The sequence below is a fragment of the Hippopotamus amphibius genome, chromosome 1 (genome assembly GCF_030028045.1).
Source record: "Hippopotamus amphibius kiboko isolate mHipAmp2 chromosome 1, mHipAmp2.hap2, whole genome shotgun sequence".
Classification (NCBI taxonomy): domain Eukaryota; kingdom Metazoa; phylum Chordata; class Mammalia; order Artiodactyla; family Hippopotamidae; genus Hippopotamus; species Hippopotamus amphibius.
The window spans coordinates 56946987-56970157 of record NC_080186.1 but is presented as its reverse complement, the minus strand read 5'-3'; the positions used below and the strand labels follow the sequence as shown (position 1 = coordinate 56970157).

General features: G+C 37.9%; 2 protein-coding genes and 1 pseudogene across 2 annotated transcripts in view; 1 reads left to right on the top strand and 2 right to left on the bottom strand.

Moving 5' to 3' along the window:
• The window catches only part of KYAT3 (kynurenine aminotransferase 3), a 195278-nt gene that overhangs the window by 82583 nt on the left and 89524 nt on the right, over positions 1 to 23171 (bottom strand). The window lies entirely within an intron of this gene.
• Positions 1 to 23171, top strand: part of LOC130839568 (guanylate-binding protein 1-like) — a 66280-nt pseudogene that overhangs the window by 7121 nt on the left and 35988 nt on the right.
• LOC130839557 (guanylate-binding protein 1-like) lies at positions 9775 to 19125 on the bottom strand. Its single transcript, XM_057713812.1, has 10 exons — positions 18900 to 19125; positions 16567 to 16694; positions 15570 to 15679; positions 15090 to 15286; positions 14236 to 14478; positions 13110 to 13390; positions 12253 to 12465; positions 11501 to 11603; positions 11064 to 11257; positions 9775 to 9961 (listed from the first exon to the last, which is right to left on the bottom strand). Exons 1-10 carry the CDS (start codon positions 19087 to 19089, stop codon positions 9845 to 9847), a joined length of 1776 nt encoding a protein of 591 aa, XP_057569795.1. The 5' UTR covers positions 19090 to 19125; the 3' UTR covers positions 9775 to 9844.

The following is a 23171-nucleotide window of genomic DNA, read 5'->3' as shown; positions in this document are numbered from 1 at the left end:
CTTTCTTTCTTCAGACTTTTAGTATGGCAAATTACATTAATTGATTTTTGAACTACTCTTGCGTTTACAGTATAAACCCCACTTGATTGAGGTGCATTATGTTTATGTACTGCTGGATTTGACTTGCTAATATTTTGTTGAGGATTTTTGTATATATTTTCATGAGGTTAATGGTCTGTAGTTTTCTTTTTTTGTACTGTTTTTGTCTAATTGTGGTATCAGAATAATGCTTGTAGAATGAGATGGAAAATCTTTCCTCTTGCATTTTGAATTGGTATTATTTTTTCTTTAAATACTTGATAAAATTCACTATTCATAAGGGACCATCTGGATTTATAGAATTGTTTTCCAAAGTTTTTAAGTGGTTTTGTTGAGGCAAAATGGACATACAAAGAACTACATGTATTTAATGTGAAAAATATGATGAGTTTGCACATATGCAAACACACATGATACCATAACTACAATCAAGGTAGTTGACATTTCCAACACCTCCCATAACCTCCCCTCACCTCTCTTTCTGTTTGTGGTAAGAACACTGAAAATGTGTTCTGCTCTCAGCACGTTTAAGATGCGTTCTGCTCTCAGCACATTTAAAATGCACAATAGCATATTTTTAACTATAGGCATTATATTGCACAGCAGATCTCAAGACCTTATTCATCTATCATAGCTGAAACTTTATACTCATTAAATAATAACTTCCCATTCCCACCCCTCCCCCCACCCCCCTGCCTACCACTATTGTATTCTGTTTCTATGAGTTTCATGATTCTAGATACCTCATGTAAGTGAAGTCCTATAGTATTTGTCTTTTTGTAACTGGTTTATTTCCCATAGGATAATGTCCTCCAGATTTATCCATATTGCAAATGGCAAACTTTCCTTCTTTAAGGTTGAATAATATTCTTTGTAAGTATCTGTCACATTTTTTTTATCCATTAATCTGTTGATGGACACTTAGGTTGTTTCTATATCTTGGCTTTTGTGAATAATACTACAATGAATGTGAGAATGCAGATATCTCTTTGAGATCCTGATTTAAATTCTTTTGCATGTATACCCAGAAGTGGGATTGTTGGATCATACAGTAATTCTATTTTTAATTTTTGTGAAGCAATACCCACACTATCTCCATAGCTGATGTACCATTTTGCATTCCTACTAACAGTGTTTGAGGGTTAAAATTTCTCCACATCCTCACCAACATTTGTAATCTTTTCAGGTTTTTATAAAATAATCACCATCTAATAGGTAAGATGATATCTCATTGTAATTTTGATTTGCATTTGTGGTTATTACTGATGTTGAGCATCTTTTCATATACCTGGTGGTCATTTGTGTGCCTTCTTTAGAAATGTCTGTTCACATTCTTTGCCCATTTTTAGTCACGTGATTTGTTTTTTTTGCTATTGAGTTTTAGGAATTACTTATATATTTTGAAAATTAACCCCTCATCAGATATATAGCTCACAAATATTTTCTCTCAATCCATAGGTGCCTTTTTATTCTGTTGGCTGTTTCTTTGTTGTACAAAAGCTTTCCAGTTGAAGTGGTCTCACTTGTCTATTTTTGCTTTTGTTGCCTGTATTTTTGGTGTTATATCCAAGAAATCATTGCCAAGACCAATGTCAAGAAGGTTATGCTCCATTTTCTTCTAGGAGTTTTACATTTTCAGATCTAATATTGAATCCTTTAATCTATTTTGAGTTTATTTTTGTGTATGGGGGTCCAATTTTATTTTTTTGTGTATGGATATCAAGTTTTCCCAAAACCATTTATTGAGGAAACTATCCTTTCTCCATCGTATATTCTTGGTACCCTTGTCAAATATTAGTTGGTTTGTGCCTGGAATGCAAGGATGGTTCTACTTACACAGACCAGTAAATGTGATATACCACATTAACAGAAGGAAGGATAAAAATCATATGATTATCTCAATATATGCACATAAAGCATTTAATAAAATTCAACCCTTTTTTTCATAATAAAAACACTCAATAAATTAAGTGTAGAAAGAATGTACCTCAACATAATACAGGCTATATATGACAAGCCCACTGTGAACATTATACTCAATGATGAAAAGCTGAAAGCTTTTCCTCTAAGATCAAGAAGAAGACAAGGATACCCATTCTCACCACTTCTATTCAGTACTACTGGAGTCCTAGCCAAAGCAATTAGTCAAGAAAAAGAAATGAAATCCAAATCAGAAAGGAAGAATAAAATTATCTCCATTTGCAGATTAAGTGATCCTGTTTGTAGAAAACCTTAAACTCTATACAAACTGTTAGAACTAATACAAAAGTCAACAAAGTTACAGGATACAAAAATCTACCTACAAAAAATTAGTTTCATTTCTATATACTAACAAGGGACAATCTGAAAAGGAAATGAACAATCCCATTTAAAATAACATCAAAAAGGAATAAAATTTTTAGGAATAAACTTAACCAAGGAGGTGAAAGATTTATATGCTGTAAAGTACAAGACATTGGTGTAAGAAATTAAGGAAAACTCAAATAAAAGGAAGGTCATTCCATGTCCAATCCCGTGGATTAGAAGACTTAATATTGTTTAAAACTATTTGTATTACTCAATCTGCAGATTCAATGCTATCCGCATCAAAATACCAAATGGCATTTTTTAGAGAAATAGAAAAAATTACCCTAAAATTCATATGGAATTATAAAAGACCCAGAAAAGCCTGCACTATCTTGAGAATGCAAAATGAAGCTGGAGTTGGAGCATTACACTTTCAAATTTCAAACTATATTACAAAGCTACAGTGTAGTACTTGAATAAAAATAGACATATAGACCAATGGAACAGAACCTAGAAGCTGAAAATAAACCTATGTAGGTACTGCCAACTGTACTACCATGGTCAGAAAAAGATACATGATATGATTTCAGTCTTCTTAAATTTGTTAAGACTTGTTATGTGACCTAACATATGCTCTATTCTGGAGAATGTTCTGTGTGCACTTGAGAAAAATGTGTTTTCTGCTGCTGTTGGATGGCATATATGTCTGTTAATATATGTTATATTGCCGGGGTCCAGCCCAGGCAAGATCCAGGGAGTCCCTTGGGAGGGGTAGAGTCGGCGAGGAAAAAAAGAGACAGAGACAGGAGAGAGAGAGAGAGTGAGAGTGTGAGAGTAACTTTAATTTTTGCTCCGGTCTTATATATCTTACATCTTGCTTTGTGGATTTTTCCATTAGGGGCCCCATATCCCTCCCCCAAATGTCCCATTGATTCCGCCGGGGGCCAGTCCTTAGTCAGGTGATGAGTCTTCTATGTAATCATTAGTTCTTATCAGTTCTTCGCGTTCTTGTTTTGTCCTTCCAGTGGTTACAAGGGGGAGGGGAGCACAGGATAACAATCTCTAAGGGCAGGCCTCTCAGGCGCCCAGGCTTGAGGTGACAGACACATTGTTAGCAGGTTAAGCTTAATTAGTGAGCTACATTCTCTATGCTACGTGACAGCAGACATACAGGACATGGACATAACATAGATACCCGTAATATTCCGTTCTTATAAGGGAAGGGTGCATGGGATATTTTATAGGCAACTTTGGTTTGACGGACCCTCACTTCAGAGGTTTGGGATAATTGTGATTGGGTGAGGCAGCATTCCTGATCACAATGCATGGCCCATTACGGCCGAATTGCCAGCATAGCCCAAGGGTGGGGACAATAAGTTTAAACATTCCTCCATTACCCGGGCCCCCTAAGGGTCTAAATGTGATTTGTTTGCGGCCCATAGAATTTCCACAACACCAAGAAAGCCGGGGGTGGGGGGGGGGGTAGCCACCATTCTTGAAGGCAGCGTTGGCGCCCCTCACCCAGAGAGCTCATCATTCCTAGAAAGAAAAGTACACAAAGGAGACTCATAGTGAAACTAAATCTCGGAGAACTCCGGTACTTCCAAGATGCCTGCTTTGCAGCTCTCCCGAACCGAAGATGCCTTCATCGGAATTCCCGCCTTGCAGGCCATTCCCGAAGTGCTCGGCCTTGCCTGAGCCTTTAGGCAATCCCCGGACGGCTCCCGGCATTATATATATATATCTGTTAGGTCCATTTGATCTGTAGTATTAGGCAAGTCTGCTGTTTTCTTATTGGTTTTCTGTCTGGATGATCTATTCATTGTAAAAAGTGGGGTATTAAAGACCCTTGCTGTTATTGTATTGCTGTCTATTTTTTCTCTTAGATCTGTTAATATTTGTTTAATATATTTAGGTGCCAATGCTGGGTGCATATATATTTACAATTACTATATCTGCGTGATGAGTTGATCCCTTTTTTCATTACATAATGACCTTTTTGGTCTTTTGTGATTGCTTTGAATTAAAGTCTATTTCACCTGATATACATATAGCTACTCCTACACTCTTTTGGTTATAATTTGTGTGGGATATCTTTTTCATCATTTCATTTTTAGCCTATGTGTGTTCCTAAAGCTGAAGTAAAGTTCTTACAGGCAGCATATCATTGAATCTTTTTCTCTTTCCTTATCCATTCAGCTATTCTTTGTCTGTTGATTGGAGAAGTTAATACATTTATGTTTAATTACTGATAGGTTGGGTCTCACTCCTGTTATTTTGTTAATTGTTTTCTGAGTGTTTTGTAGTTCCTTTGTTCTTCTCTTGTTTTCTTCCTTTTTGATTTGTTGTTTTTTATAGTGGTATGCTTTGATTCCTTTCTATCTTTTATGTATCTACTAGAGGGTTTTTCTTTGTGGTTACCCTGAGGCTTACGTGAGACATCTTATTTTTATCACAATGTATTTTAAGCTGATAACAACTTAACTTCACTTGCTTACAAAAACTCTACACTTTTCTATCACCCTGCCACACATCTTATGCTAATTATGTCACACTTTATATCTTTTTATATTGTGTATCTATGAATGAATTATTGTCTTATAGTTAGCTTTAATAATTTTGTCTTTCAAGTTTTACATTAGAGTTACAAGTGATTATGCACAATTATTACAGTACTCGAGTATTCTGAATTTGATTATATATTTACCTCTACCAGTGAGTTTTATACTTTCATATGTTTGCATTTTGTTACTTAGCATTCTTTTGTTTCTACTTGTAGAAGCCCCATTAGCATTTCTTGTAAGGCAGGTCTTGTGATGAAGAAATCCCTCAGCTTTTATTTGTCTAGGAATGTCTTTATCTCTCCTTCATTTCTGAAAGACAGCTTTGATGGGCATAGTATTCTTGATTGGCATTTTTTCCATTTAGCACTTTGAATGTATCATCCCACTGCATAATGTCTGTTGAGAAATCTGCTGATAACCTTATGGAGATCTCCTTGTATATAATAAGTCACTTTTCCCCTGCTGCATTCAAAATTGTTTTTGAATTTTGAGAATTTGGCTCTAATTTTCTGGGGTTAATCTTCTTTGGTTCATCTTGCGTGAGCTCCTTGGAGTTTCATAAGTGTGGATGTTCATTTCTCTCCTGAGACTTGGGATTTTTTCATACATTATTTCCTTAGATAAGCTTTCTGCACTTATCTCTCTCTGTTCTCCTCTGGGACTCCAATAATGCATACATTTCTTTGTTTAATGATTTCCCATAGGTTTTGTATGTTTTCCTCACTTTTCTTTTCTTTTTCTTTTTGGTCCTCTAACTGGCTAAGTTCAAATGACATGTCTGCAAGGTCACTGATTCTTTCTTCTGAATGATTGAGTCTGATACTGAAGCTATTTAATAAAAATTTCATTCAGTTGTTGTATTCTTCAGCTGCAGAATTTTTTGGTTCTTTCTCATGGCTTTTATTTCTTTTATGATATTCTCATTTTGTTTATATATTATTTTCCTGATTTTTTAAGTTGCCTATCTGTGTTCTCTTGTAGCTTACTGAGTTTCTATAAGTGTTTATTTAGAATCAGGTATCAGGCAATTCATAGTTCTCCATTTCTCTAGAGTCAGTTACTGGAGATTTCCTTTGTTCCTTTGGTTGTGTCATATTTCTCTGATTCTTTTTGTTCCCTGTAGCTTTGCATTCGTATGTGTGTATCTGAAAGGACATTAACCTCTTCCAGTCTTTATGGACTGACTGTATTTTAGCAGAGAAAGACATTCCCCAATCAGCCCAACTAGAGCTTCTATGAGCAACTCAAATGTTTTCTGAAGATATGCATTCTCCACTCCTCTCCCTCCCTTCTGAGGAAGAAGTTTCAGGTTTATACATACTCCAATTTCAGAGAGTCATGTTTTCCAGGCACCTGCTGTAAGCTGGTTTCCCTTCTCCCTATAGCAGTGCTCTGGTAAGCTGCTATGTAGGATACACACTTCTGTCCTCTCCTTCTCTCCTGGGGAGATATTGCAGGCTTGTACACCTTCTCCCAATCCCACAGAGCTGCGCAGCCCACCGTAAACCTCCTGCTCCTTTTCCTGAGGTTATCGTACTGAAATACTGAGTCTCTGGGTGCACGTTCCACGTCTCTCCCTCCCAGCTGATGGAGAAGATTCTGGATTATGTCTTTTCCCTGCCTACAGAGCCATTGCAGCTATTGAGAGCCACTGGCTGCTTTTTCCTATGTAATAAAATATTCATGACAGCATGTGCTGGAAGGGCAGGAGGCTGGGTCAAGCTCTACTTCTTTCCCTTCCTCTTGAAAGGTACGTCTCAAAATGGTGTGCCTTCTCTGAGCCCTGCAGAGCCATGTGAGCTGCTGAGAGCTCCTGCCCCACCCCCCTTTTCTGTTTGTTTTTAGCTTCTCCCAGGAGGCTAACCAACTTGGTTGCCTCAGAGCTCCCAGTGAGGGGAGACAGAAATAGATCTCTTGAGCAGCACTCCGAAAATCTAGGAAAGGTGGATGCTTGCTTCCCTCATTCTTTGCCCCCAAGGGAAAAATTGTGAGCTGAGGGGATTTCTCTAAGTGCTGAGCTGTTCGGGCTTGAGGGAGAGGCTGATGTTAGTAAAGTAAAACTGCTCTTCTTACCCATTTCAGAGAGATTTGTCTCACTCTGTGCTCACTTGAGCTCTTGCCAATTCTTAACTGGATTCTGGAGCATATGATTAACGACTGGAGATCTCAAAAAGGTATTTTGGCCGCAAAAGCATTTTTAAAATGTGTTCTTGTTAGGGGACAAGGGCTGGGACCTCCTGTTGCACTATCTTACTGATACCTTATCAGAATTTTTTTTTTTTTACTACAAAATCAGTTTCTTTATAAGCTATAGGATTATTCAGCCCATTATTTCAACTTGGGTGGTTTTTTGTAAGTGTGTGCTTTTTGAGAAATTAGTCTGTTTCATCTAAGTTATTGAAATTATGCATCTACACTGATAATACTGTTGATAATTAGTGATAATCAGTGATAATGTTGCTTTTAAATTTATCTCTTAATATATCAAATATTAAAAATATTTATTAAATCTTTATATTTGTGTTTTTTAGTGCATACATTTTCACTGACCTAACTGATTATTGACACTGGACATGTGTAGGGCAGGGAGTTCTGCTATTTTGTCTGTATCTCAGTTTTTGGTGTGTTCCCTCCCTCTAGAACTATGGAGTTTATATTTCCTTTATAAACCCATAGAAGAAAAATGACCAACCTGTCACTTAAACAGGGAAGATATTCTTCTCTAGGCTAAAAAGAATTTTGACACAGAAACCCCAGAAGGCTCAGCAAATGTAGGCCCTAACATGTGGTAGCTTTGGTAGATTCAAAGTGTATAACATTGAATTGTCCTTTTCTTGTCATTATAGCACTCAATGACCCATCTCAGATCTACTATATCAGAAAGTCAGGGGAAGGGTAGGGGCCATAGAATCTTTGTATTTAATACATTTATTTTAATGCACAGCTAGATTGAGGACCACTGTTGAAAGCAACATGGCTCCCTGGGAAGAGAGCTATATTTTGTTCCTGGAGATATTATAGAAAAAGCATTAAACCAGAAGTCAGATGATTTGGAATCTGGTATAGAAACTCATGCTACCAACCTAGAGAGGAAGTTACTTAATTTAGTTTAGCTTTAATTTGCTTATTTTTAAATGATTAACAAACCACTATTTGGTCTTGAAGGCAGAGTTATTCTATTCTATGGTGAAGTTTCATCAACTAATAAACATGTATTTGACTTACTCCTTTCTTGGAGCTCAGCTTGGGAAATACAAAGTATATCTACATAAACACTCCATCTAATATGCTGTTGGTCTCACGTGGTCCCTTATGAAGTTGCAGTTTGAGTAAAGAAGTACTGCTTATAAGCGCTTGCCCTACTGTGGAGAGAGGTGTTCTCCATCCTGATATGAGCAAAGGGGATTCAGTGGAGTAAAAGGTCCCAAGGCAACCAAAAAAAACGTATGCTTGTTAATGTAGATTTAGTGGCATTAGCTGCTTCCCTGCTTTTCTCTCATTATGTAATATTTTGAAACACTGCATAATCTTTTCAAGATGCTAACATATACAATCTAATTTGTATGTTCCTTACAAATGCAAGGAACATAAGGCAGGTGCATAGAACTTTGACTAATGTTTCTAGTATATAAAGCAAGAGTCTGCAAACTATGGCTTCTGAGTGCCACCTGTTTTTGAAAACAGTGTATTCTTGGAACACAGCCATGCCCATCCATTTATGTTTCATCAATGACTGCTTTATGGCAGAGTTGAGTGGCAGAGTCAGAGACCATATGGCTCACAAAGCCATCAATAGTTACTATCCCATCTTTTACAGTAAAGTTAGCCAACCATAGCTATATAAAACCTTATTTTTCTGGTTAAAAACTTTAAAAAATCAGAAATGTAAACTTCAATAAGGCATAATTTATATCCAGATTAAAAATAATTCTTAATCACTTTAAGAAATTTCAACCACATACCCAGGACTTTTGACAATTGTGACAAAGTCTATTGTAAGTAATATCAAGAGCATTATCTTACTGGTCAAAAAAAGTAAAAAACAACCCATATTCTCTTTGGGGAAAATAAGCAGGCTTTCAAATATGACTCTTAAGAATTGGGAAAATATAGCCTAAACTTTAGGGTTATAAACAATCAAATAATAAATTTAGCTCAGTTTTCTAGCACATTATCTGTCATCATTTCAAGTTCATCTTTACAAATTATAAATTGCTACAAACACACCATGTATAATTGTCATCATGTTACTATGTTTAGTCCAATGTCACTTACCTAAAGTTCTAAAGAGCCCCATTAAAGTTATAATCTGGGTGAATTGAGCAAGAAGGGAAAGTTTCCTTCTTTAGCCCATTGATTTATGATCCAACTCATACTCATGCTAATGGTTTCTCCCATCTTCCTATGGAAACTCTGTAGAGTTTCTACATCACTATATAAGGTGATTTGCTTTCGCTTAGAATTCACCAGTAAGCACTGCCCATTCCCAGTGCCCAGGAATCACATCATTGCTGACAGACTGTGCAGTCTTGAAACAATGGGACACTGTATACTGTCTTCACTAAGAAGCTAGAATGGTTGACCTTGAAATTGGAAACTGTTGTGCACTTGGCCAAACTCATGACCAACTATGTCCCAAGTCTTTAATCTGAGACTTTACTCAGTATCCACTTGTCCAGGTAGTGGTCATCTGGAAGAAGAAGCTCCAGGATGGTACCAGATTTTGATACCTCCTGGGTTGGCACAGAGGTAAAATGCATCTTGTTACACAGTTTACAATATTGTGAGGTAGATGGACATGATTACAATTATAGTACTGCATGTCTTTGCAAATTTTTAGTATAGTAAAAATGCAAAACCTAAATATTAGCAAGTGTGGTGACATTTTTCTTAATTTTAAACTGCTTGATTAATACGTCAGATGAGTGACCAGAAAAGCTCTATTCTTTAGTTCTTTAGCTTAGGGAACAATTATTGTTTCGTTCTTGCATCTTCTTCTCGAGATTCTTTATTTCTTGATGAAGTCGTGTGTTCTTTTCTTGGAATCCTTCCTGTAGTAGTTGGGCCTGTTCCTAAAAAAGTGCAAGTGGTGGCTGAATAACGTGTAGCATTAAGTAAATCTCTAACTTCTATCTAGTTTCCACATTCATAGATTTTTAAAAAATATTTAATTTCTTCTTGAAATGTTCTCTACCATTAATTTCATTATACTTTCTCTTGGGCCTTCCAGCTCTGTGATTACTTTTCCTGAGTCTCCTTGAGTTAAGAAAGATTTGGGGGTTATATCTCCCAATATGTTGCTGAACCTAAACTACCAGTCTTAATGTTTTATCCCATTAATTGTACACAGACTTTGTGGGCAATCTTGATGAAAAATTTGGTTTCAAATCTTATCTATACATTTTGAGTTTTTTATACTCAAACATACACATGTAACACAGAAATAAATGAAGAATTTTCAAAATCTGTTGCAGTGTCTTAATCTTAGATCAGGGAATTTGATCCAAGCTTCCACAACTTGGTGGCAAGGGAAGCAAAATATAGGTAAGGGAATCAGGGCCCCGGACTGATCATACTGGATCTCTGCACACAATTCCCAACTCAACACACACTAGGAGCAGGGCATAGAAAACTGGTAGGAGTGACAGACTGACACAATGGTGTGAGAGTTAAGGAGTCCTTCTGCTTATGAAGGTTCTCTTGGAGCTAAAAGTCATACCAGGTCTGACAGAGAAAATATTTGTGGATGCCTCTAAGTGATGAAGACAGTTCAGATATCTTCCTAAGCACTGTCATGCTATAAAAGTTAATTTAGTCTCCTCTGAAACTCTGTTTCATATCCTAAGCAATGAGAACATAGCGGTTTTTGCTTCATATAGTACTAAGCAAGAGATGTGGATAAGACCTTTTTTATAATGCCTAGCAGATAATAGCTACCATGATTGGCAGGTATAATGATAAAGGACTTGGTGTGACTAACTGCAAATAAAAGCTTTTAACAACCAGACATTGTAGGGGCCATTTCAGGCCAGCAGATAGAGATTGAAAAGTACAAGTGGGCAAGCAAGGTCCTTCTTCTGGGCTTCATGTTCTCACTGCCATGCCACGCTTGTGAACAGGGAGAGTGGGGAGAAAACAGAATAACAGGAATCTCAAGGTGATGCAATTAAATACCTGAAGTTTGAGAGCGAGAGTTCTCTCTTGCTCTTTCAGCAACTGGACCCTATCCTTCTCCATCTTCTCAGTCAGTTGTTTCACATGTTCCTGGTAACTCTTTTCTTTCTGTTCCATCATCTGCTGGTTCTTTGTTTGCATTTCCTGCAGCATTTTTGCTGCAGCCTGTGCAGATTCAGCTTTCACGCGTTCCACTGTCAGGAGGAAAAGGAAAAGAAAAATGTATGTGGATGACCATTTTGCTCCTTTCTTCCATGTACACTTACCTGTCACTGTTGCTACTGACTGTATACACCCTACTCAGAAATGACTTTAGCAAGTAAAAGGCATTTTTTTTCTCATCTTGCTATAGTTTAAGGGTTCTGTGTTCACCCAGATGAATAGTTAGCGCTTTCAAGATCTTTCGAGGCTATCTAGTCTCTTGACTCGCTCCTCACCTTCAATCAACTTTTCCTTCTCTGAGAGAGTCTGGTCTGTCTGTAGAATTGCATCCATTACAGACTCCTTGGACTTCAAGTAGGCCTGAAGAATCTCTTCAGCCTAGGACCCAGAAAAAATGGGGTTAGTAAGAGGAAATGGCTGTAAGCACTTATTCCTATTTGCCCACCATCTTTCCCTCTAGGAATTGCTCCTCTTGGCCCTGGCGTGCCTGGTGGTCAGGATTCCCTGTCACTGGGTTGAGCACATGTTCCAGGCTGCCCAAGCATGACACTGTCCTGAGCAGAATCCTTTATAAGAGATTGATATAGATATAAATAGTGATTTTCTGTTCTTTTAGACTGAGGGCTCTAATTTTGGAGCTGTTGGTGCTGTGGTCCCACATGGGGTGAGCTTGTTGGAGAATGAAGCCATCATGGCAAAAGCAGATCAGAAGAAAGCGGGTGGAGGGAGAGTGGGAGGGAGGAAAGTGTGGGGTTGAGGGGCGCAACAGGCAGAGAGATAAATGATGACATTACTTGAAATTTTGGATATATCTGATGGCCCAATTTATACCTCGGTTGTTACCTGAGTGCAGTCTCTTGGATGAGCAGATAGGATCTATCTGGTATAACAGACTCCCAGTATGTGTTTTTGGAATGAGAGCATGAATCCTGTCAGTTCTGTAATTACGCATCTGTGTGCAATACACTTGGTCACACTGCTGTTTCAAGGGGCATGTCAGCAGCTTCCCAGAATTAATTTTGGTTACCTGTATTCCCTTCCTGGGCTGCTCAAGATACTTTTTCTTCAGCTCTTGTATCTTCTCAATGAAGAGGCGATAGCCTCCTGGTTTAGAATAAATCCCCTGTCTCACACCTTCTTCTAGAGGACCAAAAATATCCTTAAGTAAAGCTGAGCAATGATCTGATGATGCTTTAAGATTCTGGTCACAAAAGCCATCTCGCTTTTTGTCTAGTTGGGCCTTTAATGTAAAAAATAAGAAGTAAAAAGAATAGTGAAAAGATGTTAAGTTGATCTCAGAATTTTTGGAAAGACTTCTCATAAAAGTGAAAATAAAAAAGGTCTGTGACCCCCTAGAAGAACTTAGAGGCCCTCAGCAAAACCATATCCTTCCTCCTGATCCTGCCTTTCTACACAAGTCCCTTTCACCATGGGGGTGACCTTCAGAGCAGAGATTACTAGCTTTATGCTATAGCTTTGGAGGTGATTTTCAAACTGGAGCAGTGATTGCACATGAAATAAATGTGGCTCAACATAAGCCTGTTCATGGTAACTAAGACTAAAATTTTCTTTGATTTTGGCCAGAATATCAATGAGTCTGATAACAGTGAGCATGTCATTTGATTAGAAGCTCTGATTGTTACTTACATGCATGTAATGAAATTATAGGGAAGATTATTTATTCATGAAAGAAAAAAGTTTCAATGCATCCTAATAAAGTACACCAATAAGAATTTCTTCCTCTTGTGATAATAACACATAGTGTTTGTCACCATTTAAAAGTCTAGTAAAAATTGCTTTTCTCAAACTGAGCACCCGTTTCATTTTCTAATAGTACTTTACTTTCCAAGAGCCTAATCCTAGTAAATTTAAGAAAAAAATTACCCCTAGTTCGTTTTGAAATACATGGTCTATATCTTTGAAGGACCTCTTCATGAAGACTTCAATGGCCTCCTTCTCACTGGCCCTGTGCAGGTCCAGCAGCTCCTGGAGGGTTTCCGTGGGCAGCTGCAGCTTCTGGCCCATCTGCTGGTCATAGTGGGCAATGGCCTTTTGCACTGCGGCTGAGTTCTCAATCTCGGCTAAGGCCAGGACTGCATTCTCCATGCAGGGCACATCCCCACTACTGATGGCATTGACGTAGGTCTGCACCAGGGTCTCTAGACCTGCAAATAGAGAACAAATGATGATGTTTATTATAGGTGGAGTGAGGAAACTTTCTATTCTGTGTAATTCTGATGATGTCTATTACCAACCATTTGCCTTACAGCATCAGTGTCCTCAGCATCACCTGCAAACTGGCTAAAAATGCAGACTCTCAGCCTCTGCCCCAGTTCCACTGACTTAGACCCTCATGTCTGGCAAGAACCTCAGGTGGTACATATGCACATCAAAGGTTGAGAACATCTGTTCTAGATCGCCTAGGCCTGTGTTTATTGAGTGTATTCACTTCACCCCCAAGCACTGTTAGGACAGAAACCATATCCCTCTCATTTATGTCTGTATCATGAGCCCTGGTAGGTCCATGGGAAACGTTTAATTAATATTTGTGGAACAAATCAAAAGGAGTCCTTTTGTTTATTCTGGCAAAGTTCTGGACAACTTTCTGTGATGGTGGAAATGTTTTGTATGTTCTGTCCAGTGTGGTAGCCACTAGACACGTGTAGCTGTGAGCCCTTGAGACATAGCTGTGTGATCATAATGTTAAATTTCCCTGATTTTAATTCATTTACATTTAAATTTTGATAGCTGCACTTTTCCATAGACAACCATATTGGACAGGGCAGGTCCAGTTTACTAGAACAATTTTAAGCTCTTTTTCTTTAGCCTTTTCTATCTTTTCTCACCTAAGAAATTTGACTAATAAAACCTGTTAGATGTGTTGCTGCCATCTTGAATTCAGCGCAATAATAGCAGTAGGTGTGCATTTTTCAGAGCTGAAGCCAGGTGGATGTTATTACACCATCCTTTAGTCTTAACAGTGAGAGTAGAGACTGGGAAGAGGACTCACGAGGTCCATTGACTTTGACGTCTCCTGAAAGAGTTTTCGTTTTGGAATTGCTGAAGATGTAGGAACAGAAGACTGCAGCTTGTTGCACAAATTCGGAGTCCAGATCATCATCACACAGTTCCTCAAGCTGGCCCAGTTTCTTCCTACTAGTGGGCCGATCAAAGATAAAGCATTTCTTGTTTGGGAAGAACTGCCGGATACAGAGTCGAGGCAGATTAAAATTTTTATCTTTTTGATTGGTACCTGGAGGAAGGTAAAAAGAATTTGCCTAATATAGGTGCTTGCAAACTTTCTCCATAAAGGGCCAAACAGTAAATATTTCAGGCTTTGCAAGCCAGATGGTCTCTTTTCCAAGTACTCAGTTGTGTTATTGTAGCATGAACGCAGGCATAGACAATCTATAAATGAATGGGCATAGCATTATTCCAATAAAACCTTATTTACAAAACCAGCTGGTAGGCTGAATTAGACATTATTTGCCTGTGGGCCATCCTTTACCAACCTCTAGACTAGTGCACGGTTCATGCTTTTATTTATTTTCTTCCAATAAATGACCTATTCTACTCCATATTCTTCAGTTAATTACAGCATCACAAGCCCTAGGCAGGGAGATAATATCAATCTAATCACAGCACAGGGAAAGGTGAAAGAAAAAGAAACTTGTTCTTAGAACAGGGAGAAAATAATTTAAAATGGAATCTATTAATTCAGTTAGTAAACAAGCATGAATTCTTAGTAATCGCCCCCTGAGAAGAAATAAAAACCATAGATATAAGAAAACAGCTGATAGAAAACGAAAGAATGATAGTTTTCCGTGTTTTGTCATCCCATTTACCACCTCTAAGTCTCCTGACCTTTCCTAAGCTTGAGTGAATTCTGCAGGTACTCGTCTGCTGTGATGGATTGCCCATCTGCTTCCAAGTCTAGGGAGAAATCCCTCAGTGTCCACACAAAGTCTGGAAAGAAGCTCACAAAGTCAGCTGAATCCTCAAACCCATCCACGTCAGGTGAGGATTTTGCCCTAATTCTATCTGTGAGTTCCGTCACATAGCTGAGTAGCAAGTTAAGGAAAACTGGCATGAAAGAACAGTGCCCCGATCCTACATTAGTTCCACATACAAAACCTTTGTTTTGCCTTTGTTCTTAACCCAAGTATCAATTCTTCAGTAGGTACTGATATGTAAGATTTTTCCCCTGCCCTTGAATTATTTTTTAATGTTTCTCTTTTTGTGCTTTATTCACCAGGATTCACAGTTAGGCAGCTGTTTTTTTTTTTTTTTTAAATATTGGTCTCCCTTCTGACTTTCATGCTGTTTGGAACCCGAAAAGGATACTGCAGTTGGTCCATGGCCTGCTGGTTGATGGTTCCCATACTGTTGTACACAAAAGTGCTGCTCAGGAGTATTGCTAGAGCAAAGATCCAGGAGTCATTCTGGTTGTCGCCCTGGAAATCAGAGCACATTTGAACCAGGATTATGTTTCATTCTTATGGCACTTTCCAGATCGGCAGTAGTAAAAGAATGCTCATTTAATTAGAGTGTTTTTTAGACTAACGACCTCTATGAGAAAACCAAAGCCAAACAAAAATGATTATTAGTAGGACTGGAACTTTGAATAGTTTTCTGATTAGTGATTTTGGTTTAGCCTGATTCTCACTAGCCCCTCTTATGATCATTGGTAGATAATTGCAAACAGTCCTTGTTGGTGGGCATTCTAAGGACTTAAATATAATTTAAGTTTAAACTTTTGTTTTTATTTTTACAGAACAATTGCCTTAATGTAAACGTAATAATATATGTATCTATCTCACTGAGCAATGGTTTTGCATCTAATGCTTTCCGTTACTTATCTTTTAAATACTTAAAACAATATTGTGAGGCAAATGTAGATCTAGTACATCTGTTTTACAGATCAGAAAGCTGAGGTTAGAAGAGGTCAAATAATTTGCTAAGGTCACTGAGTTACTGAGAGACTTTAAATTTAAAGTCAAGGTATGAGACTTAAGAACGTAAATCCTTAATGAACATTCTTTGCAGCATAAGATTCGTTACGTTGAATTTATTTGTACTCCCTTTATCCGGGGTTAACTGGCTTAGCTTACAGCCTTTTAATAATTAGAATACTGTCTACTGACCGCTATGGTCTTCTTCTAGCATTCTACCTTATGAATATTTTCCTGCCCTCTGGTTGCTGAATTGGGTCTCATGGCATGTAAACAGAAATGAAAAAACCTGGTTAAGTGCAAGGTCATATTAAAAAAAAAAATTAAATACTTGTAGAGAATATTCAGACATGAGAGGTTTCGTTCAAATTTGAATCCTCAGTCCTTACCTTCTCCACATCCCCTAGGCCCTCAGTGTCAAGCAGAACTAGAGTACGGTTTGGCTTCTTGGGATGAGGCACACACCACATCCAGATGCCCTTCGTGTGAGACTGCACCGTGGAGCCCAGAGAGAAGCCTGCAAGGGGGTGGGGGAGAAGAGAGGGTGGCGTTTTAATATCAGGTGGTGTTGGAAATTTAGATGAAAGTTAACAAAATCAAGTTTAGGAGAGAGAACCCAAACCACAACCAGTATTAATCTTACTTACAATCAAAGAAGCAGGGAAATTAGAATAGCAAATACATGAAAAGACTCAATATTTTCACGATAAAAAGAATCAATAAACTAGAAATAGAAGGAAACTATCTCAACATGATAAAGGTCATATAAAAAACCCACTGCCAACATTATACTCAGTGGTGAAAGACAGAAAGCTTTCCTTCTACAAAAATTAACCAAAATGGATCAAAGACCTACATGACACTCCTAGAAGAAAACAAAGGAGAAAAACTTCACAATATTGGATTTGACAATGATTTCTTAGATATAATACCAAAAACATAAACAACAACAATAAAAATGACATGTTAGACTTCATCAACGTTAAAACTTTTTTGTGAAAGGAAACTATTAACAGAGTTAAATAGGTTACACACAGAATGGGAGGAAATATTAGCTAGTTGGGAATCTGATAAAGGATTGATATCGAGAATACATGAAGAAGTCCTACAATGCAACACAAATAAGCAAATTAAAGATCAACCCAATTAAAAAATGAGCAAAGGACTTGAATAGACATTTCTCCAAAGAAATTATTCAAAAGACCAATAAACACGTGAAAATATGCTCAACATTACTAGTCATTAGGGAAGTACAAAGCAAAACCACAATATCTTGTAACAACCTGTAGTGGAAAATAATCTGAAAAATATATGTATAACTGAATCACATGGCTGTACACCTGAAACTAACACAATATTGTAAATCAACTGTACTCAAAAAAAAAAGCAGCGTAACATAATTTAGATCTTATGTGAATCCTGAAAATTAACTGATATTTATAAGGAAATTGGAAAATTTAACACTGAAGGAATTTGATAATATTAAAGAATTTTTATTTTAAAAAAACCCACAATGAGATACTACTTCACACCCATTAGAATGGCCACTATCAAAAAATCAAAAAATCACAAGTGTTGGTGAGAATGTGGAGAAATTAGAACCACTGTGTGTTACTTGTGGGAAGGTAAGATGGTTTCTGTGGAAAACAAAATGGTGATTTCTTAAAAAATTAAACATAGAATTATCATATGATCCAGCAATTCCACTTCTTTGTTTTTCCTTCCCCCCCCCCGATGTTTATTGAAGTATAATTGCTTTACACTGTTGTGCTATTTTATGCTCTACAACAAAGTGAATCAGCTGTATTTTTACATATATCCCCATATCCCCTCCCTTTGAGCCTCCCTCCCACCCTCCGTATCCCATTCCTCTAGGTCATCACCAATCATCGAGTTGATCTCCCTCTGTTATGCAGTTGCTTCCCAATTTTACATTTGGTAGTGTATATATGTCAATGCTACTCCACTTCGTGGTATATACCCAAAAGAAGTGAAAGCAGGGACTTGAGCAGATATCTGTATACCCATGTTCTTAGTAACATTATTCATAATAGCCAAAATGTGGAAGCAACCCAAATGCCCATCAACAGATGAATGGATAAACAAATCAGTATGCACATACAATTATTTAGCCTTAAAAAGGAAGAGAATTTTGACACATCTACAACACTGATGAACCTTGAAGATGTTATGCTAAGTGAAATAAGGTAATCATGAAAGGACCAATAATGTATGATTTCCCTTATATGAGATTCCTAGACCAGTCAAATATATAGACAGTGTAGAATGGTGGTTGTCAAAGGCTGGGGCATTATTGTTTATTGGGGTACAGCGTTTCTGTTGGGGGAAACTTAAGGAGATGGATGTTGGTGATGTTTATACAATAGTGTGAATTTACTTAATGCCACAGAATTTTTAAAAATGATAACAGCGGTAAATTTTACGTTATGTGTATCTTACAACAGTTAGCGAATAGAAAAGAAAAAGGAAATAACCAACACAGTTTTAAATATTTTTTAAATCTTAAAGATCAGTGGAAACTTGCTCTAACTACATGAACATTTTTGTGAATGTCTTGTAATTTATTGTTACATACATTACTTATTTTTCATTACTGCATTAGTTTGTCTAGGAAAGGAACAATTTATGCTTTTAAAGGAGAGACTAAGGCAAAGTGCAAAGAGTGGTGAGCACTCGGCTGGGCTTTGCCGGTGCCACTCACCCTTGTTCTTCCCAGCCAGCTTGTTCATCAGGTAGGATTTGCCAGTGCGGTAGAGGCCCACGATAGCCACCACCACAACGGGCTGCTTAATGGCAGACAGGATCTTCAGAGCTTTCGGATTAACCAACAGTCTCCCGTTAGTGTTCTCAATGAGGCACTCTGGGCCTGACATGTGGGTCTCTGAGGCCATGTTCCCTTGTCTGCAAGGGACGAGATGGCATGAATTAGAATTTCCAGTCTAAACAGATCAAGAGCTTTCACCAGGTTATTTTGCATTCAGAAGGAGGAATCATAAAATCCCCCAACATGACCAAGTTTTGTGTCAACAGTGAGATAGATGAGGGAAAGACATTTTAGAAAATTACAGAAGTATTAGCAAAGTAGTCCATTAAAAACATTGATATGACAGTGACTTATCAACATTCAACCACCCTCATGAACAAAATCTTCCATTTAGTTTACCATGGAAAATTTCCCTTTTGGATTCTCATTTAAAAATTTATACTAGACATTAAATGTAAAATAAAATAGGATTCAGAGAGATTTGTTGTACATCCTGGCTAAGTGTGAGAAATTCAGTATTTATTTATTACTAATTCTTACTATGAATAAAGAATTTCATGAATAAATGTTATCACTTGATATATGTCTCTGAACAATTTCCAGTGATCTTAAATATGTTTTTTTTTTTCTCTCACTAGTTTTCCTTATCTTTACTGGAATATAGGTCCACGGAACTCACACTGCTATTCTAGAAGTAGAACTTTAGCAAATTTTATAAAAATATGTGACCTTGTGAAACGTGTGGCTAGGGATCCTTCCAAAACCTTGGTATGGGCTTGTGGAAGATAGGGGCTCTGAAACTTAGAATTCATCAGCTTCAAAATAAATTAGCTTCCAACTAAGTGGGGGTAAACTGCACAACTGCAAATAGTGCATGTTGCTAAAAATCATATTTTTGTGTGTGTGTGTGTGTGTATGTAAAGGAACAAAAGACAATGAAATAAAGATGAAAAGATCAGGAGAGCTACAGAAGAAAGTTGTTGAAAGAAAATATCTTATTTCTAGCCATATACTTCCAAGTTTTCTGTTTTGTTCTTTTTTGCATTTTGTTGAGGAGAAGTAGAAGCGGGAAGAAGAGGAAGAGTTGGGGTGAGAAGAGAGGGATGGGTCGGAAAAAGAGAGGGGAAGCTGAAAAGAAGAGAGAACTCTCAGACAAGTAGCTGATGAATGAACCTAGTGCCAAGTCAAGGAATTCAGGGGAAGAGTTTCCAGAAGGCAAGATCAAAACTCCTTGAGAGCACGGAGAGAGTGAAGTAAACAAAGATGGTGCCTTTAGTGCTGGACTACAGTAGATTCTTTAAAGAGGAAGCATTTTAGTAAAGTGGTGGGGCTGAATTCTGCTCCTAAGGGGTAAGGAGTGAGTTGACACCAAGCAATTGGATCTAATGCACCTGCACTATTTCGAAAAGGAGAAGTCCACTTTGAAACAAAGTTCCAATGTAGAACTGAAGAGTATGGTGCTTTCATGAATCTACATCTTTCACTCTAGGTTTCAGTTTTTCCTTTGTCTTTAACAATGTCAAGTGGCTGTTTCCACTGCATCTCATTTACTATTCATTCCTTCTCATGAAAATAACATATTTGTCACCCTTTCAGTTTCTTAGCTGCAGTCGAATCAGTATTGAGCAAGTTGTATGAACAACAATGGTAATTTAATTGTGTCCCCAGTCAACACAGACATCAGCAAAGAGAAAGACACTCCTAATGCATTTCAAGCTCTTAGATTAGCCCCGTGTCCCTGGTGCCTAATTCCGCAGGAGCACAGTAATGACCCAGGGATATGCTGCCACCTGATAACACCAGGATCTCGTGTTGCACGTCAGGTTCAGCTGCAGCCTATCTTGATGCTGGTCATTTTTTAGAAAACCAGCTAACCCTTAAAAATCCCTTCCCACCCCTGCACTAATCTTAACATAGTCTCCTTTTCCCAGAGCAAGGCTGCTTTAGCATTGGAGAGAAAGCTGCTTTGAGGAAAAAGAAGAGTTCTTACCTGTTTTCTTCTCAGTTTAGGTGGAGTGGTTCTGTAACTTCTCTGTCTCTCACTAGATGGTTAGACTTTTATTTCATCCACCCAGTGTCCTGGGGCTTGCCTGATTTCCTTTAAAGAGCAGACAGTTAGAAGAAATAAAGCAACCTCTGTAACAGATTTAGAGTAATATGAAACTGAAAGCACTGAGAATAAAGCAATGACTCAAACATAAAAGGAACTTTTGAAGCTATCCTAGTAGGAGGGAACATGAATTTGACACTATTTCTCAACTAGAACCTTCACATTAATTTTTTGAAAGACATCTTAGAAACCATCTGATGTTTTAAAAAGTGTCTATTAGATGCTTAAATATAATGGAAAATATCTCAGGATTGGGGGTCAGTTTGGGAAACCTAGAATGAGGAAGCATATTTGTAGGTTTAATTTCTTTAAATAACGGACACATTTGCAGTGGACCTGGCTCCTCATTTGTCCATGCCGTGGGTGAGGAAAAGGGCACATCTTACACATTCGTGAACACACAGCACCTGGAACTTAATACCCAATGCACAGACAGGAAGAGGCTCCTGTGTTACACACGTGTTCCAGGCTCAGTGCTGACTGCTCTACATGGGTTAAATAACTGATATCTCATAACAAACATTTCCCCACCATTTTATAGAAACTGAGGCACTGGAAGATTTAATGTCTTGTCCCAAATCACAGCACCGTAAATAATCTGAACTGAATCATTCTTGATTCCAAACCCTCTTGTTAAGCCACTTCACTATACTGCCTTTCCATGTTTGCGCAGTGAGTAGCAGAAGTAACCGTATTATTTCTTGATTGCTTTCTAAGAGGTACATATGTTACATGTCTAATTCAATCCTGACTACAGTCATGCAGAATAAGTGGCTTTGTCTCCATCTTACAGTGGAAACAAGGAGGCCTGAGGGAGGGTAAAATAATACGCCTGTTCAAATTCATTCAGCAAGTCATAGAGGTGGGATGCGAATTTGAAACTCTCTTTACCCTTACACTATGCTTTTTCTCCCCTTGAACAATGCTTCTGAAGGAAGGAAGAGGGAAGTGAGGAGGAAGGGAGGTATTTACAAGTTTCGCTCCCGATCTCATGTGCGTAGGTGTTTCTCCACACCTGGAAGCCAGTGTCTGAAGTTTAACAAAGTAGAATTAAGTACACTCTTTTCTTCCCCTCTTTGCCATTATCTTTTAAAGTGTCTCTGAGTAGTAGCACTTTAACTTGCTTTGAACAATATAATTTATCTGGGTCTTTCAGTTGCTGGAACACACTCAGGTTCCTCCTGCCTTAATGGTCTGTGTACAGCAATTTTCTACATCTGAAACTTTCGTACCCCCAATCTTGGCAAGATTGGTTCCTTCTTATTCTACTGGTCTCAGCTAAATGGCATCTTCTCACTGATGTCTTCCATGAACATTAATCTCCATCCCATCACCTTGCTTTTTTGCCTTTTTTTTTCTCTTTTTTTTCTCCTTTCCCTATGACTACGTGAAATTCAAGTTCATAAAAACAGGGACCACATGTGTTCACAGATGTACCTCTAGCAATTAAAACAGGGTTTGTGACAGTGTGGGCAAAGCTGAAGCCTAAACGTTGGATTAAGCGGAAAAGACTGCTATCCAAGGATGTTGTGATCTTCCATGACAATGCACATCCACATCCTTCTGCCCACACTGTCAACACTCTGCAAATACTTTGTTTTGAGGTGTTAAAGCATCCTCCCTATAGTCCTGATCTTGCTCCATGGAACTTTCACCTGTTTGGTCCTCTGAAAGCAACCCTACAAGGATGAAGATTCACTTCTGGTGAAATGAAGACAGGGATGCATTTGTGGCTCGCAGCTCAGCCTAATGAGGGAATACTAAAGCTTGTTGACAGATGCAAAAAGTGCATTGAAAAGCAAGGAGCTTATGTTGAAAAATGGTGTATTTATCTTTTCTAAAAGTTAATTAAAATAAACTCTACCTCCAAAGTGAGGATAATTTTTGACTCACCCTCATACTATGACATTCTGGTTAGTCATTTTCTGAATTAAAAGTCTGTGGCTTTCCTCTACTTTTTCTCATGAGGAAGGGTTTTCTTATGTCAATTAAGGACAACTTGCAACTGTTTTACTGAACACATACCAGTAGAAAGTGAAAGCAGGGATAAACTTAGTTTCTCAGAAATCGACTAGATACTAGGAAACCAGCTCCTTCCT